Below are 16,875 nucleotides of genomic sequence, written 5' to 3' on the forward strand. Positions count from 1 at the left end.
AAAAAAAAAAAAAAAAAGAAAAAGTTGGTTAAGAGGTGAATTGTAATAACAATACATATTCCAAGTGAAGTTATTTTCTGAGTATCAAATCTTTCTAGACATTTATAATTCTTCAAATGTTTATAGTTGGCTTCCAACACCTAAATTGATAGTAAACTTTTAAGCAACTTACCTTTATCTTTCTAAAACATTCAACTTGGCTTTTAGGGTAGCGACAACTCCCTTTTAGCTCTATGTTATTAGTTTTGTAATATTTAATTAATGACAAGTTAAATATTTAATTGATGACAAATTTAATTTGTTATTTAATGACAATTTAAATATTTAATTGGTGACAAATTTAATTTGTTATTTTGAAGAACAAGTAGAATAAAAAGGTTTGTGCAAAAGCACAGTTAACTTGGCAAGCATACAACTTGACACTGGCATCAGATGCATCTAAATCTTGATCCAGTCCTAGGTCTACCACTTGCTGTGTGCTCTTCACTGATTTATATCAAGTATTTAGATTGTTATGGAATGTATTTTTGTTTCACCTTTATTCTTGACTTTGTTTTATATCCTTACTTTTGCTTTCTTTTTTTCTTTCTCATCCACTTTTCACAAATGGTATCTTGTTGTATTGTTCATCTCTTTAAGCCATCTTAAATCCTTTTGGTAATAGGTGTGATGTAAGTCTTCTGTAAGTTGTCGGAATTTGGACAACTTTTTACTTTTCTAACCTCAGTTTTCTCTTCACCTAATGGGAGCAATAACACATACTTTGGAGGGTTGTTTTGAGTATTTGACATAATATTTGTAAAATGCTTAGCTTGGAATCTGCCACGTCATAGACTCACCATAAATAGTAGCTATTATTATTATTATTTGAGACAGAGTCTCACTTCATCACCCAGGCTGAAGTGCAGTGGTGTGATCCCAGCTCACTGCAACTTCCATGTCCTGGGTTCAAACGATTCTTGTGCCTTAGTCTTCCGAGTAGCTGGGACTACAGGTGCACACCACCACATCTGGCTAATATTTGTATTTTTTTTTAGCAGGGATGGGGTTTTGCCATGTTGCCCAGGCTGGTCTTGAACTCCTGAGCTTAAGCATTCTGCCCACCTCAGCCTCCCAAAATGCTGGGATTACAGGTGTGACCACCATGCGTGGCCTGTTGCTGTGTCTTAAAAATGGGAAACAATATAGCTTCTGCATATAAAGGATAAGGTTTTCTGGTTTTTACTTGCATCCCTGAGCATAGATTCATATATAAATATAGGGATTCAGAGTTCTGTTTACTGTCCTCCTAACTGTAGGGTAACTGGAATTGGCCATTTTTATTGGGGGATCCCAAATGTCAGTATCTACAGGTCTTTTTTTTCTCGTTCCAGTATCCCAGAAAGGAAACCAAGTTAAGCATCCCTAATCCAAAAATTCAAGATCTTAAATGCTCCAATATTTGAAACTTTTTGAGAGCCAACATGTTGCCACGAATGGAAAATTCCATGCTTGACTTCATGTGACGAGTTGCAATTAAAATACAATCAAAACTTTGTTTTGTGCATAAAATTATTTTAAAAATTATATAAAATTGCCTTCAGGCCATGTGTATAAGGTATATATGAAAAATAAATGAATTTCATGTTTAGACTTGGGTCCCATCCCAAGCCTTCTCTTTATGTTTTGCAAATATTCCCAAATCCAAACATCCAAAATCTGAACAAATTCAAAATCCAAAACACTTCTGGTTCCATTTTGAATAAGGGGTACTCATTCTATATTGCAATCTCCTCTCTGGCAGATATGACTCGCTGCCTATTATCTAGAAGCTAAGTAAAGGAAAGGGATATTGATCAGAATGAAGAGCCTGTTATACTACTTTAAGCTGTACTTGATGTTTAAGATCAGAACTGTCACTCATCTTCTCTAGAAATGTACCTATGAAAGTTCCATTGTGGGGAAGTGTAGTTGCCTGGTGTTGATGATGTAATCAGGGCATCTAGCTACTCTTCTAAAAGTTTTTCAACCAGTACTTTTGTGTTTAGCCTTACTCCTCTATCCAACTGCTACATCTGGTCTTCATAAGTGTTTTCGTACAGTTACGATCAGTTTAGTTAGTTCTGAAGTAAACAAACATTTCAGGTTAATAAATGGGTTTTCGACTTCCATTGTGTTCAGTTTTATACATTGTTTACCTAATGGGTTTAGGGACCTTAGGACTTGATGTCTTTTTTTTTTTTTCCTTCTGATACTTAATCTTTTGACATGAACTTACTTGGCATAGCATTGATATTTGACTAAATGGCTTATTGACTTACTTAGGAGATTGAGAAAATGCCTTGACTAATTCCTTCACCCCAGATAATTTCATTTGAATATTATTTAGTTATATAACATGGGTATTTGAAGGAGGTCTTCTAAAAGTTGTAGATGATAAGGTTATAATCTACCTTAAGGTTAACTTGATGGGAGATTTGAGTATCCTCTCAGTTCATAAAACTACAAATATTATTGATGGCCTTAAAATAACTGTATCTTCTTTTTAAAGAGACATCAAAAGTAATTTGACTTGATCTCCTATTGTAATTACTTTTACCTAACATGGATTATATAAATGTCTTACTTGTTCTAAATATGTTACCCGTTACTTTCATTGAATATTAGCTTGTTGTCATATTGTAGATCACGTAGATCATGCAGATCATACTAAACTATGAAAGCCCTTTCCAATATTATACATGTGGTAACTTAAATTATTTTTTACATTAGTGGTTTATGGTGCCATTACCTTGACATCAGAGTACCTTGGTGCCATTACCTTGACATCAGAGTAATTTAGACTATAAAAAGGTATTTACTGTTTGGAGTTTAATTGGGCAAGATTGAAGACAATTCATAATATCTACATTTTATATTTTTTAAAATTTAATATTTTGTTTTTTCCTAAGAGTAAACTCTGTTGAGTAGTTTGTTTTTCTTCCTGTTGCCCATAGTTGACAGACAATAATAAGACCCTGTATTATTACTATTATTATTATTATTATTATTATTATTATTTTTAAACAGAATCTTGCTCTGTTGCCCAGGCTGGAGTGCAGTAGTGCAATCTGGCTCAAACAATTCTCATGCCTCCTGTGCCTTCTGCCTCCCAGGCTCAAACAATTGTCGTGCCTCAGCCTCCCAAGAACCTGGGATTACAGGTGCATGCCATGCACTGCCTAATTTTTGCATTTTTAGTAGAGATGGGGTTTCACCATGTTGGCCAGGCTGGTATTGAGCTCCTGGCCTCCAGCGATCTACCCATCTTTGCCTCTGAAAGTGCTGGGATTACAAGCATGAGCCACCATGCCTGGCTAGGACCCTGCTTTTGATTAAGGCTTTTAAACAATTAAAAACAAATAAAACCTTCAAAGAGAGGCTACCTTTTCTGATCCTCCATTTAAAAAACTAACCTTCTGGCCGGGCGTGGTGGCTCAAGCCTGTAGTCCCAGCACTTTGGGAGGCCGAGACGGGCGGATCACGAGGTCAGGAGATCGAGACCATCCTGGCTAACACCGTGAAACCCCGTCTCTACTAAAAATATAAAAAACTAGCCGGGCAAGGTGGCAGGCGCCTGTAGTCCCAACTACTCGGGAGGCTGAGGCAGGAGAATGGGTGAACCCGGGAGATGGAGCGTGCAGTGATCTGAGATCCGGCCACTGCACTCCAGCCTGGGCGATAGAGCGAGACTCCGTCTAAAAAAAAAACAAAAAAAACTAACTTTCTAAAACTTCTACATTGTATATAAAATTTAAACATATTTTTTCTATGAGATATATTCATACTGATATATTTTCTCGATTGTTTTGATCTCAGTTTGCCCTTCTACACATAAGAATTATGCATTGTTGGAATAAGGGTTCCTTTTTAGAAAATAGAAACCACTGTAGCTACTTTAAGCAGAAGGGGGTTTAGCATAGTGAATTAAGTGCTTACAAAATCATTGGAGAAACAGTCTAAGAATGAATCCCAGAACAGCAGAGTCCCAGCACAGTATAAAGCTGAAATTGGCCAGCCGAGAGAAATAACTGCCTCTACCACAATGAAGAACCTGAAGCTGTCTCCAGGATTACATCACTTTAGCTGTGATCTTTGATGAACAGGAAGCTGCTGTGCCATGACTATAGATTCTAGAAGCATACCTTGCTTCTAGATCTGTACCAGGAGAGGTGATGCCACTTGTGCTTCTTCTCACTCTCCATTAAATTAGAGTCAACACTGGGACCTCTGTTAAAGCTGCTTCAGAAAAACCAAGTATCTCTACAACTATTCTAACCAGCACAAGTTGGTGAATTATAGTTAACACCATCTTTCCTTCTTTCAAATCTCATGTTAGTGTTAGTGCATCTGAGTAGTTAGACCAAAATCACACCTGAAACTCTGGCTGCTAAGGATTCCAGGAAATACAGTTTCTAACTTTCCAGCTCTATAAAATAGAAAGGTATCTTGGAAGCTGGAATGGATAGGTGATGCCAGTTTATCATATTCTCTACAAGCAGAGGTATTAAGAGTATAGGGTCTGTAGTCAGGCAGCTTGTATTTTAACTTTGGGTTTGCCTCTTGTGAACTCTCTGATGTTGGGCAAATTACTTAACTGACCTGTGTTCTAGTTTTTTCTCTCACGTAATGGGTATCTATCCCATAGTGGTGTTTGAGTATTTAATGAAGAATGTAGTAAGACTTGCATTAATTCTTACTCAGACATTTCATATAATTTTTTTGTGAGCAATCTGGGCCTGGATTATTCTTTGTGGTAAGTTTTATATGTATGAATTCAGTTTTTGAAATAGTTTAGACTATTGGGATTTTCCATTTCTTCTTGTGTCAGTTTTATTAGTTGTGTTTTTCTAGAAATTTGTCCATTTCATCTAAATTTTCAAAGTTAGTTTTCATAAATATCCCTTCATTATTATTTTTTAATGTCTACAGGATTTATATTATAGTAATCTCCCTATATCACATTGATACTTCTTCCTTTTTTTCTTATTAGTCTTATTAAGGATTTGTCAATTTTATCAATCTTTTCAAGGAAACAACCTTTAGTGCTATTGATTCTCTCTCCTATGTTTGTTTTCTATCTCATTAACTTGTACTCTTTCAGGGATCTAATTTGCTTATTTTTCAAATTTTTGCAATGAATGCTTATTAACTTTTGACCTTTCCATATTTTTTTCTCTAAGCCTGGATTTAGCTGCATGTCATATGTTTTGAAATGTATTTCTATTATTCAATTCAAAATTACTTTATAATTTTATTTGTTTTTTTTTCAGAGATAGAGCCTCACTCTGTCACCCTGTTTGGAGTGCAATGGCTTGATCATTGCTCACTGCAGCCTCAAACTCCTAAGCTCAAGCAATCCTCTTGCCTCAGCCTCTTGAGTAGTTAGGACTACAGGCACACACCACCACATCCTGCTAATTATTTTTATTTTTAAATTTTTTTGAGACAGAGTCTTGCTGTTGTCACCCAGGCTGGAGTGCAATGGCACAATCTTGGCTTACTGCAACCTCCGCCTCCTGGGTTCAAGCGATTCTCCTGCCTCAGCCTCCCTGTTAGCTGGGATTACAGGCCCCCGCCACCACGCCTGGCTAATTTTTGTATTTTTAGTAAGGATGGGGTTTCACCATGTTGGCCAGGCTGGTCTCAAACTTCTGACCTCTGGTGATCTACCCTCCTCGGCCTCCCCAGAGTGCTGGGATTACAGGCATGAGCCACTGTGCCCAGCCTATTTTTATTTTTTGTAGATATGGGGTCTTGTCATGTTGCTCAGGCTGGTCTGGAACTCCTGGCCTCAAGCAGTCCTCCTGCCTCAGTCTTCCCAAGTGTTGGGATTACAGGCATGAGCCACTGCACCTGGCCTATAATTTTTATTGTGTGTTATTTTTCTGGTTCGTAGGTTATTTATAAGTACATTGCCTAGTTTCCAAATATATTTGGCTTTTCAAATATCTGTTTATTTTTGTTTGCTTATGAGTCAGAAGTTATTTTATATCTAAGATTTTTCTATCATGGGAAATGTCAAACATATATAAAACTAGAGAGAAGAATACAATAATCATTCAGGTACTGATAAGCTTTAGCAATTTTAACTCATGAACAATGGTGTTTAATCTCACTTCTCCCATTGCCCCCCACACCATTATTTTGAAGCAAATCTCGCATATCATTTTTTTCTTTAAATGTTTCATTATGAACTTATAAAAATGACATTAAAAAATCACAATACCACATCAACCCAAAATAATTAATTGATGTCATGAAAGATCTGATCAGTTTTCAAATTTTCTCATTTTATCATAATTTTCTTTATAATTTGATTATTTTGGAATAGGATCCAAATAAAATCCAAACATTATTATTGGGTGATATCTCCCACACTTTAAAATCTGTCTTTCAACAACACCAGCAAAATTATTCATTATGCTAAAACATACATACCTTGCATACTCAATATATCTCCCCATTCCTAGGTAAGCTTTGAAATTCAACTTTTCTCTCCTAGCTCCATAGGCTATTAAAGATGCAGCATATCTTCTCGATTCTTTCTTTTGGAATTGACAAATATCCCCAGGAGAAAAGTGGTTGCAAAAGTCAGAGTAACCTTTGTAGGTTTTCTCCTTTTAAAGATAATCAGACTGCGGGCAAGGTGCTGTGGCTCACACCTGTAATCCCAGCACTTTGAGAGGCCAGCGTTGGAGATCATTTGAGCCCAGGAGTTTGAATCCAGCCTGGGTAATATAGGGAGACCCCATCTGTACAAAAAATTTAAAAAATTAGCCAGGCGTGGTGGTGCATACTTGTAGTTCCAACTGCTAGGGAGCCTGAGGTAGGAGGATCACCTGAACCCAGCTGGGTGACAGGCTGGGTGACAGTGAGGCTGGGTGACAAAGTAGGATCCTGTCTCAAAAAAAAAAAAAAAAAGATATCAGACTTGTAAATCTTCACTATCTTTGCTCTCTGATGTCTTCAAGTAATGTTTTAAAATATTTTGTTCATCTTTTATAGTTATCTTCAGTAGGAGATATATGTGAATTATCGAATCTGTCATTATTGGAAGGGAAAGTCCCCTTACCACTTAAATTTTGAACATTTTGAACACTTAACTTACTATGTGTTTATATAACATGACTGCAATATTTGGTTTTATTTCAAAGGTTCTGAAGCAAAAACACCTGGATGATTGCCTGCGACATGTATCTGTAAGAAGATTTGAATCATTTAATCTGTTTTCAGTAACAGAAGTCAAAGAAAGGGAAACTGAAAAGGAGGTTGGTGCATGGGTCCAATATACAAGCATCTTCTGTCCTGAATACAGTATCTCCATAAGGTAACCATTATTCTAGTTAAGATTTGTAAAAACTAGATTTCTTTTGGATAAGAAAAACAATCTAATAAGAATCTCATTATTTATTCTATTGAGTTTACAGACAATCTTTATCAGAACTTAGGTTTTACAACTTGTTTTAGGAAATCCTGCTATTTTAACTGGGTCTTGCTGTATTGTCAGACTAAAGAAAAAAATCCTCACGAATATAGTGTCATTTGAAGATAAGGTGGTTGCAAATCAAAGGGTTCATTTAAACATTCTGTCATAGCATATGTTTATGACAAAAAGCCATGTTTGTTTTGAGGCAAAGAAGGCTGAAAGTTAAAACAGAATTTTTCCAAACTACCCTTCAAGTAGTAATCTGAAAAATCAAGCTTTGGTATTTTTTCTATTTATTTATTTTTATTACTTTCAGAATAGAATCAATCTTAAGACTAAAGGAGAAAATTCAAGTGAAAACACTGATATTCTAAGAAGCATATGGACTGTTCTGACTTTAAAAATCATTAGGAAAGAGACAAGAGAGTTGCAGACTGCAGGAACGAGATACCATTTCACTGAATTAATTTTCTCTCACAGTTATATTCTAGCATGTTGCAATATTACTGTAGGTGTTTGATTTTATAAAATCTGCCTTTTCTGACAGGATTTCACATTTTGAAAGGGAGGGAGGAGCACATTTACAGTAACTGTAAGAAGAGCAAAAAACATTTTAAGTGGAAATGTGACTGAATAAGGTTTAGGTGAGGCTAGGAATAATTTTAAGAAAAAAATTTTCACAAAGGATGTCTATTTATAGTATATGTTTCTCAAGCTATTTTAGTTTAGAATATCTAAGTTTTAAAAGATATAATAGCTAAAAATTTGGGATTTGGATAAAAATTGACTAGGATGGGCAGGAAAGAACAATTAGAATCTGGTTTTGTAATATTATTTTACTGAAAATGCCGACTGGGCACAGTGGCTCATGCCTGTAATCCCAGCACTTTAGGAGGCCAAGGCGGATGGATCACTTGACCCTAGGAGTTCAAGACCAGCCTGGGCAACATGGCAAAACCCCACCTTTACAAAAAAATATAAAAATTAACTGGACGTGGTGGCATGTGCCTATAGCCTTAGCTACTCCGGAGGCTGAGGTGGGAAGATTGACTGTGCCCGGGAGGTTGAGGCTGCTGTGAGCTGTGATTGTGCCATTGCACTCCAGCCTGGGTGACACAGGAACACTCTGCCTAAAAAAAAAAAAAAAAAAAAGCAAATAAAAGTAAAGAAAATGTCAAATAAAAGATACAAACTTACAGATTTTTGGGTGTACCTGTACATTCATTATAAGATTCTAATTAGGATGCCCCAACTGCTTTGCCTTTTTTTTTTTTTAAAACGGGGTCTTTCTCTGTCACCCAGGCTGGAGTGCAGTGGCACGATCTCGGCTCACTGCAGGCTCTGCTTCCCAGGTTCACACCGTTCTCCTGCCTCAGCCTCCTGAGTAGCTGGGACTACAGGCTACCAACACCACACCCGACTAATTTTTTTTTTTGTATTTTTAGTAGAGATGCGGTTTCACCGTGTTAGCCAGGATGGTCTTGATCTCCTGACCTCATGATCTGCCCACCTCGGCCTCCCAAAGTGCTGGGATTACAGGCATGAGCCACCGCGCCCGGCCCTGCTTTGCATTTTGATGGAGATAATCAGTTTTGTCCTTGGTTAGGAAAGAAAGGTATATGCTTAATCTGTGTCAGATACAGAGCTAGGTGCTTTGATATATTCCATTTCAAGTGATCCTTACAATAACTTTGTGAAGCAGGAATGGAAATGATTAAACAGTTAGAAGGAAATTAAAGACAAGGAAGGACAGAGTGATCCAGTAGGGGGTCTTTAGGTATAAAGTTCTAAAACTTATCTTCTACATCCACTGGTGAAAAGAGACAATAAGTATAAATTGTAGCAAGAATAATTGCCTGACATCTTGAAGGCCCTGGTAAGGATTAGCCAGTGAGAATGTGGAATAGTCTCTTCTTGAGATCTTGCAAAGCAAGTCATGGTTATCCACTTGTGGAGATGATCCTCATGTAGCACTATCTAGAGCCCAGGCTATAGAGTAAACTGGGACTCCTTTCCAACAGCAGTGTTCTTTGTGATGTATCTTCTTGTGATATATTCATTTTTGAAAGAATAAATGTATGTCTATATAAATATGACATTGAATTGGAAAAAAGATGGTGACTGAGCTAAAATTTTGGCTTCATTGGCTGCCAAGATTTTTTTTTCTTCAAACTAGTTAGTATCTGTCCACATTAGTGCAAAAATAACAGTACTTTGGGAGGCCGAAGCAAGAGGATCAATTGAGGCCAGGAGTTCAAGATTAGCCTTGGCAACATAGGGAGACCCTGTCTGTACAAAAAATTTTAAAAATCAGCCAGGAGTGGTGGTATGTGCTTGTAGTCCCAGGTACTGAGGAGGCTGAGGCAGGAGAATCCTTAGAGCCCAGGATTTCAAGGCTGCAGTGAGCCATGATCATGCTGCTGCACTCCAGTTTGGGTGACAGAGCAAGACCCCTTTAGGGATTACAGGCTTGAGCCACCATGCCTGGCCAAGGTTTCTTTTTTTTTTTTAATATTACTTGCAATCGCCCAAAGCAGTGGTTTAGAAGTAGTTTTGAAATGAAGTGGAGTACTGTCATCTTCTTCTGTATTTTTTAAGTTTATTTAATCAGCAGTAATGATGATTGAAAAAAAGTGATGAAATGTTAAATTCAAACCAATAAATATTTAATAGCACCATATATATATATATAAACAGAAAGAAATATAAATATACAATACTATGCTCAAGGAGCTGAAATAGATAGAAGTTAAATAATAAAATTAATTAAATGAGGAAAGTTAGCTATCCAGTCTAAGAACTCTCACCAGGCTGTGCATAACTACGTTTAAAATGAGTGGAATACTCACACTTAATAGAAGTTTAGAGATAGGAGTAATTTTTGGAAATGATTTAAAAAAAAACTGGATCTGGAAGTACTTGAAAGTTCTGGGAGAAGGGGATGCCCAGATGATGGCAAAGGTACTAGAAAATACACAGGGTGAGAAAGAGCAAGACAGAATCATCAGAGGCTACTGAGAAGGCCATTGCAATCTTTAACTGGAGAAATGATTGTCAATGTATAATATATGGTGGATCTGCTCCAGGTTCTTGTTTTTTTTTTTTTTTCTTTTAGAAGGAGTCTCAACCTGTCACCCAGGTTGGAGTGCAGTGGCCCATTCTCAGCTCACTGCAACCTTTACCTCCGGGGTTCAAGTGACTCTCCTGCCTCAGCCTCCTGAGTAGCTGGAATTACAGGTGTGTGCCACCACATCTGGCTAATTTTTTTGTATTTTTAGTAGAGAGAGAGTTTAACCATCTTGGCCAGGCTGGTTTTGAACTCCTGAAATCAAGTGATCCACTTGCCTTGACTTCCCAAAGTGCTGGAATTACAGGTGTGAGCCACCATGCCCAGCCTACTCCAGGTTCTATTAAGGGGCTAAGCATTGGAGATGTTGGGCTGTGCACAGTGGCTCATGCCTGTAGTTTCAGCACTTTTGGGAGGCTGAGAAGGGTGGATCACTTGAGCCTAGGAGTTCGAGACCAGCCTGGCCAACCTGCTGAAACCCTGTCTCTACTAAAAATACAAAATATTAGCTAGGCATGATGGTTCATGCCTGTAATCCCAGTTACTCGGTGGCTAACACATGAGAATTGCTTGAACCTGGGAGTGGAGGTTGCAGTCATATGAGATTGTGCCACTGAACTCCAGCCTGGGTGACAGAGTGAGACTCTGTCTCAAAAACAACAACAACAACAAAAAGACACTGGGGATGTTATCATAATTGTAAACCCCATTTTCACTTTCTCAGTTCTTACCACCTGAGATCACCTGCCACAGCTTAACAGAGATAACACACACAGGGTGATCAGTACTTGTTATCAATACTTATTAGTTTTGTCTATCTTAAACTATTGCTAGCCATTAATTTCTGTCTCCTTAAAGTTTTATTAGAGTTGAAATGAATACCCCCAAGAGGGTTAATACCTAGGTATTTGTGAATTCAAAATACCTACTTGTATCTTGTTTATATAAGCAGCGGCCTTAATAAAAACTTTGACCATTATTTTCTGTTAGCCTTATATGATGATACTTAAAATGAAGGAATAATTTTCCCTTAGTGACTTTTCATCTGAAACTAAGGTTTGAACAATGTAAAAGTTAGGTTACAAAATTCCCAAGGTTTGTTGTCGCCTTTGTCTACCTGTGGATGGTCGACTCTTTGTTTCAAATTAAGTGTTGAGAGTTTTAAAATGAAAATCCATGGTATGACTCCTGGATTTTGTTTCTTGACAAAATATTCTTGCTTTTCTGGTACTTTCTTTCTTTCTCTTTTTTGAGATGGTCTCACTGTATTGCCCAGGCTGGCGTGCAGTGGCATGATCATAGCTCACTGAACTCTTGACCTCCCAGGCTCAAGCAATCCTTCTGCCTTAGTCTCCCAAGTAGCTAGGACTACAGTTACATGCCACCATGCCCAGCTAAGTTTTGTATATTTTGTAGAGATGGAGTTTTGCTGTGTTGCCCAGGCTGGTCTCAAACTGCTGGGGTCAAGGGATCTGCCTGCCCTGACCTCCTAAAGTGGTGGGATTACAGGCATGAGCCACTATGCCTGGCGTTTGGTACTTTATTTCTTAGAACTTTGTAGAAGAGGCTCTTGTTATTAGATGGATGCAAGTATATAAACGAAGAGATACCAGGAGGTGTTTATACTAAAATTCTTTAATTAAAATTTCCTTTTCCTTGTCTCATAAACTGTAATCTATTGTATAAAGCTTGCTGTGTAGACACAAGAAATTGTTCCTATCTCCCATATTCCAACTTAATTTCAGCACAGCAGGAGTTTGCATATTCTGGAAGCTTTAAATTACTTCCATTATATATGGAACCATATAAGTGCCCGAGTTATTCATTTATAAGTGTATGCATGTCTTAGGTATAGAAAAAGCTGAGAGGCCTGAACTGTCCTCCTTCGTTTGAATAAGACTGCTGTTGCTATGGTAATTGCTGAATTAGAAGGCTAGAACTCTTGACTTTTGGCTTGTCCTGGGAACTTAGAATGGTCAAAAAGTCAAGAATGACTTTGTCTTTGACTGTGTTGCATCTTTCTGTTATAACAAATGCACTACACTGAGATCATACCTTCCATTTCTAGAGAAAGAAAAAGACCAAACCCTCACCTCATTATTTTAGTTACGTAGCTTGTGAATGTTCAGTAAATAAAAACTAGTGATTAGATGGTTTGCTTATGAATTAGATGTGTGGCATATTATTTTTGTATGTGTGGTATAACCTAAGTGCCTATGTAGAGCTTGGCAAGGCTGGCATCTGAGACAAATATGAATACTGCATCTATATTTAAAAGCATAGTTTTAATGTTAGTAGTGATATTAACTACTAATGTTAGTAGTGATATTAAGAGGTGAGCATTAGTAATAAAACAGCGTTTTTTAGGACCTGTAAAATATGATCCATACTTTCCAGAAAACTGTGAATTCCATTGTGTCACATTTTTATGGATCTTAAATCATAGATATAGGCTATTATAACTTAGTTTTCTAATTTGTTTTAAATTTCATCACAATTTTTTTACGTAGTGTGCTTACATATAAATACACTGTTTCAGTATATTGAAATGTTCCCTTAAACATTTTCCAAATTCCAGTATAGTACATGTAGAAACCATCTACTAATTTCCTACAACTCGTAGATATAAGACTGGAAAACATCTCTTTAGCTATTTATTTTAAAATTTTAATTTTAACCACTTATTTTGAAAGAACTCCAAAGCATCTAGAATTAAGTTTATTTGTTTGTTTATTTTGAGACAGAGTCTCATTCTGTCACCAGGCTGGAGTGCAGTGGCGTGATCTTGGCTCACTGCAACCTCCGCCTCCTGGCTTCAAGCAATTTTCTTGCCTCAGCCTCCTGAGTAGCTGGGACTACAGGTGCATGTCACCATGCCCAGCTAATTTTTGTATTTTTAGTAGAGATGGGGTTTCACCATATTGGCCAGGATGGTCTCAATCTCTTGACCTTGTGATCCACCTGCCTCGGCCTCCCAAAGTGCTGGGATTACAGGCGTAAGCCACTGTACCCAGCCTAGAATTAAGTTTTTCAAACCTTCTGAAAACCTCTCCTCTTTGTTCTTCTGCAGCCTTTTACGACACATTCCACTCTCTGGCTTACTTTGTATTTTTGGATCAATTTTCTTTTACTCACAGTACAATTTACATAACAAAATCTACTATTTTCATCATTTTAAAGTATGAAATTCAGTGGTTTTAAGTATATTTACAATGTTGTACGGCCTTCATCACTATTCCAGAACTTTTTCATTACCCTGAAAAGAAACCCCATGTACATTCGCTATAACTCCCCATTCTCCTCCTTCCCCTAGTCCCTGGCAATAGTAATTGACTTTCTGACTCTATGTATCGTCTGTTCTGGACACTTTAGGTAAATGGAATCCTACAGTATGTGTCCCTTTATGTCTGTCTTCTTTCACTGAGCATAATATTTTTAAATTTAAGATTCAGCCATATTGTACCACATATCAGTGCCTCATTCATTTTTTATGGCTAATATCCTACTGTATGGCTAATGTATTTTGTTTATTTTTTCATCAGTTGATGAACATTTGGATTGTTTCTACTTTTTGGCTATTATGAGTAATAACACTATGAATATGCATGTACAAGTTTTTGTGTGAACATATGCTTTTAATTCTCTTGGGTATGTACCTAGGAGTGGAATTGCTGGGTCATATGGTAACTCTATGTTTGACTTTTTGAGGAATAGCCAACTATTTTTCATAGCGCTGTACGATTTTATATTCTAGGAATGTATGAGTGTTTTAGTTTCTCCCTATGCTTATCAGTGAAGCACTTGTTAATTTTTCTTCTCTTTTAAAAAAATTATAACCCTCATAGTGGATTTGAAGTGATATCTCTCTGTGGTTTTGATATGCATTTCTCTATTGTCTAATGATGTTGAACATCTTTTCATGTGCTCATTGGCCATTTGTTTTTTTTTTTTTTTTTTGAGAAATGCCTATTCAAGTTCTTTGCTTGTTTTTTTTTCTTTTTAATTTTTTATTTTCTTTCCAATGGGACTTTTGCACTGCTGTCTTTATCTGTTTTTAATTGAGCTGTCTCTTTTTATTGTCCGAGTTATTTTTACATATTCTGGATATTAGAGCCTATCATACATGTGATATTTGCAAATGTTTTCTCCTAGCCTGTGCATTTTCTTTTCACTTTCTTGATATGTAGTATCTTTTGATGCACAAAATTTTTAATTTTGATGAAGTCTAACATATCTATTTTTTCATTCGCTATCTATAATTTTAATGTCATATCTAGCCATGGCTTGCTTTTAACCTCTAGTTTCACCCTCTTGACACATTTAGGCTTCAGACTTTTCCTCTAGCAGCTTTTCTTTTTCCCTCTTCAAATAATTATCTGCCCCAGTGACTTGTTCCTCAGTCCTTACTCAGCAGGCCATTTTTAGGAAGAAACTCAAAGTTCCTCAGTTCTAGGATAGCTTTAAGTGCTTGTGAAAAAAATTGTTAGGCCCTGGGGAGAAGAATCTGGCCATTGGTAATTGTTTGGGATAAAGCTTTGACCTTTAGGACAAAGATAGTGAACGTTTTATACTCTGAATATGTTGGCAAAAAATTGTCATTGTCACATAACATTAATTACAAGTATAATGCTAAGACTGAAGTTTTTAAGGATTTAAGTTTGAGAAGTTTCTTTCGTTATAGGCATTACTATCGAACCACAGAGATCAGACAGGACCTAGGTAAATAGCTGAAAAACTAAGACTAGACAAGAGGTTATAGAGTTGATGCTTGAATAAAATAGATGACTCAGTGAAAAAGAACAGTCCTTAAGTTTGGAACAAATGAAAGGGAACTTGAAGTAACCAAACTGAATCTTTGTCATACTACATTGATAGCAGTTTTCATATATGGAGAACTAACTTCTTATAGTTTTGAAAATAGTGATTATTAACATTATTCTTTCATAAGATGCCATCTTCTAGGGTTTTAAAACCCTGATAATTTCATGGATAATTGATTTTATTTTTATAAGTATCTTAGAGGTATGGGATGAGGTTTACTGTTTCTTCACTGCCTACCCCTTAAAAGGTCATAGGGTAAACTTTCTGTTTCTTTGCTTTGAGAAATAATGCTTTTGGCCGGGAGCAGTGGCTAACGCCTGTAATCCCAGCACTTTGGGAGGCTGAGGCAGGTGGATCACGAGGTCAGGAGTTTGAGAGCAGCCTGGCCAACATAGTGAAACCCTGTCTCTACTAAAAATACAAAAATTAGCCAGGTGTGGTGGCAGACACCTGTAATCCCAGCTACTTGGGAGGCTGAGGCAGGAGGCAGAGGTTGCAGTGAACTGAGATCATGCCATTGCACTCCTCCCCAGGCGACAGTGCAAGACTCCGTCTCAAAAAAGAAATAATGCTTTCAAGAATGACAAGTTTTGCTTCAGTGATAAGTCTGGAAATCAAATTTTTTATTATAAATAGTGCTTTTAACTTTTAAAACATGTACTTCACTTCTATTATCTCTGTTTTTTAGAAATATAAAAAAATTTATTACAAAGTATGTGCATGTTATTTATACTTGTTTCAGATTTAATTACAAATATTTATTTCATCCTGATATTTGAGAGAGAGAGAGAGAAAGAGATGCAAGAGGAAGAGAATATTCTTATTAAAATTAGGCCATAAACAATTCCCATTTTAGCAATTTATCTTAAGTAAACAATCAGAAACAGATTTACTGTTTTCCACAAGAATGTTCACTGCAGAAATGTGCACAATAGCACAAAATTGGGCACAATCTTAAAATCTAACATAAAGTTCTGGTTCAATAAATTATGGTGCAGACATCCATTGAACTTGGCAGCCATTAAAATCATGTTATGGGATATTACTTAATGATGTGGGAAACTGTTTATAATACATAATATAATAAAACTGTTTATAATTGGTGAATAACAAATTGCAAAACAATATGGACGAGTGCTTTCAGTTCTTTAATAAAAGGAATATGTGAACATAGAATAAGATTTGAAGGCTGCATACCAAAATTCTAATGTTATCTCTCCATGTTAGGATTATGAGCAGTTTTTTTCTTGAAGGAACCATATATTGCTTTTGTATTAAAACTTTTTAAAAAATTTCTATACTGTATTGTTGATAATTTTAATAGTTTCATCTCTTTTTTTTTTTTTTTTTTGAGATAGAGTTTCTCTCTTGTCACCCAGGCTGGAGTACAATGGCACGATCTCGGCTCACAGCAACCTCTGCCTCCCGGGTTCAGGTGATTCTCCTGCCTCAGCCCCCTGAATAGCTGGGATTACAGGTGCCTGCCACTACACCCGGCTAATTTTTGTATTTTTAGTAGAGATGGAGTTTCACCATGTTG

The 16,875-nt window shown here is 36.7% G+C and overlaps 1 protein-coding gene across 2 annotated transcripts in view; it reads left to right on the forward strand.

The window, feature by feature from the left end:
* The window catches only part of CAMKMT (calmodulin-lysine N-methyltransferase), a 422,283-nt gene that overhangs the window by 4,697 nt on the left and 400,711 nt on the right, over nucleotides 1-16,875 (forward strand). For both annotated transcript variants that reach the window (XM_017862708.1, XM_017862709.1), the window contains exon 2: nucleotides 7,176-7,348. In XM_017862708.1, coding sequence (XP_017718197.1) covers nucleotides 7,176-7,348 — 173 coding nt within the window. The remainder of the gene's footprint in view (nucleotides 1-7,175; nucleotides 7,349-16,875) is intronic.

The sequence above is a fragment of the Rhinopithecus bieti genome, unplaced genomic scaffold, assembly GCF_001698545.2.
Source record: "Rhinopithecus bieti isolate Rb0 unplaced genomic scaffold, ASM169854v2 scaffold_61117, whole genome shotgun sequence".
Classification (NCBI taxonomy): Eukaryota; Metazoa; Chordata; class Mammalia; order Primates; family Cercopithecidae; genus Rhinopithecus; species Rhinopithecus bieti.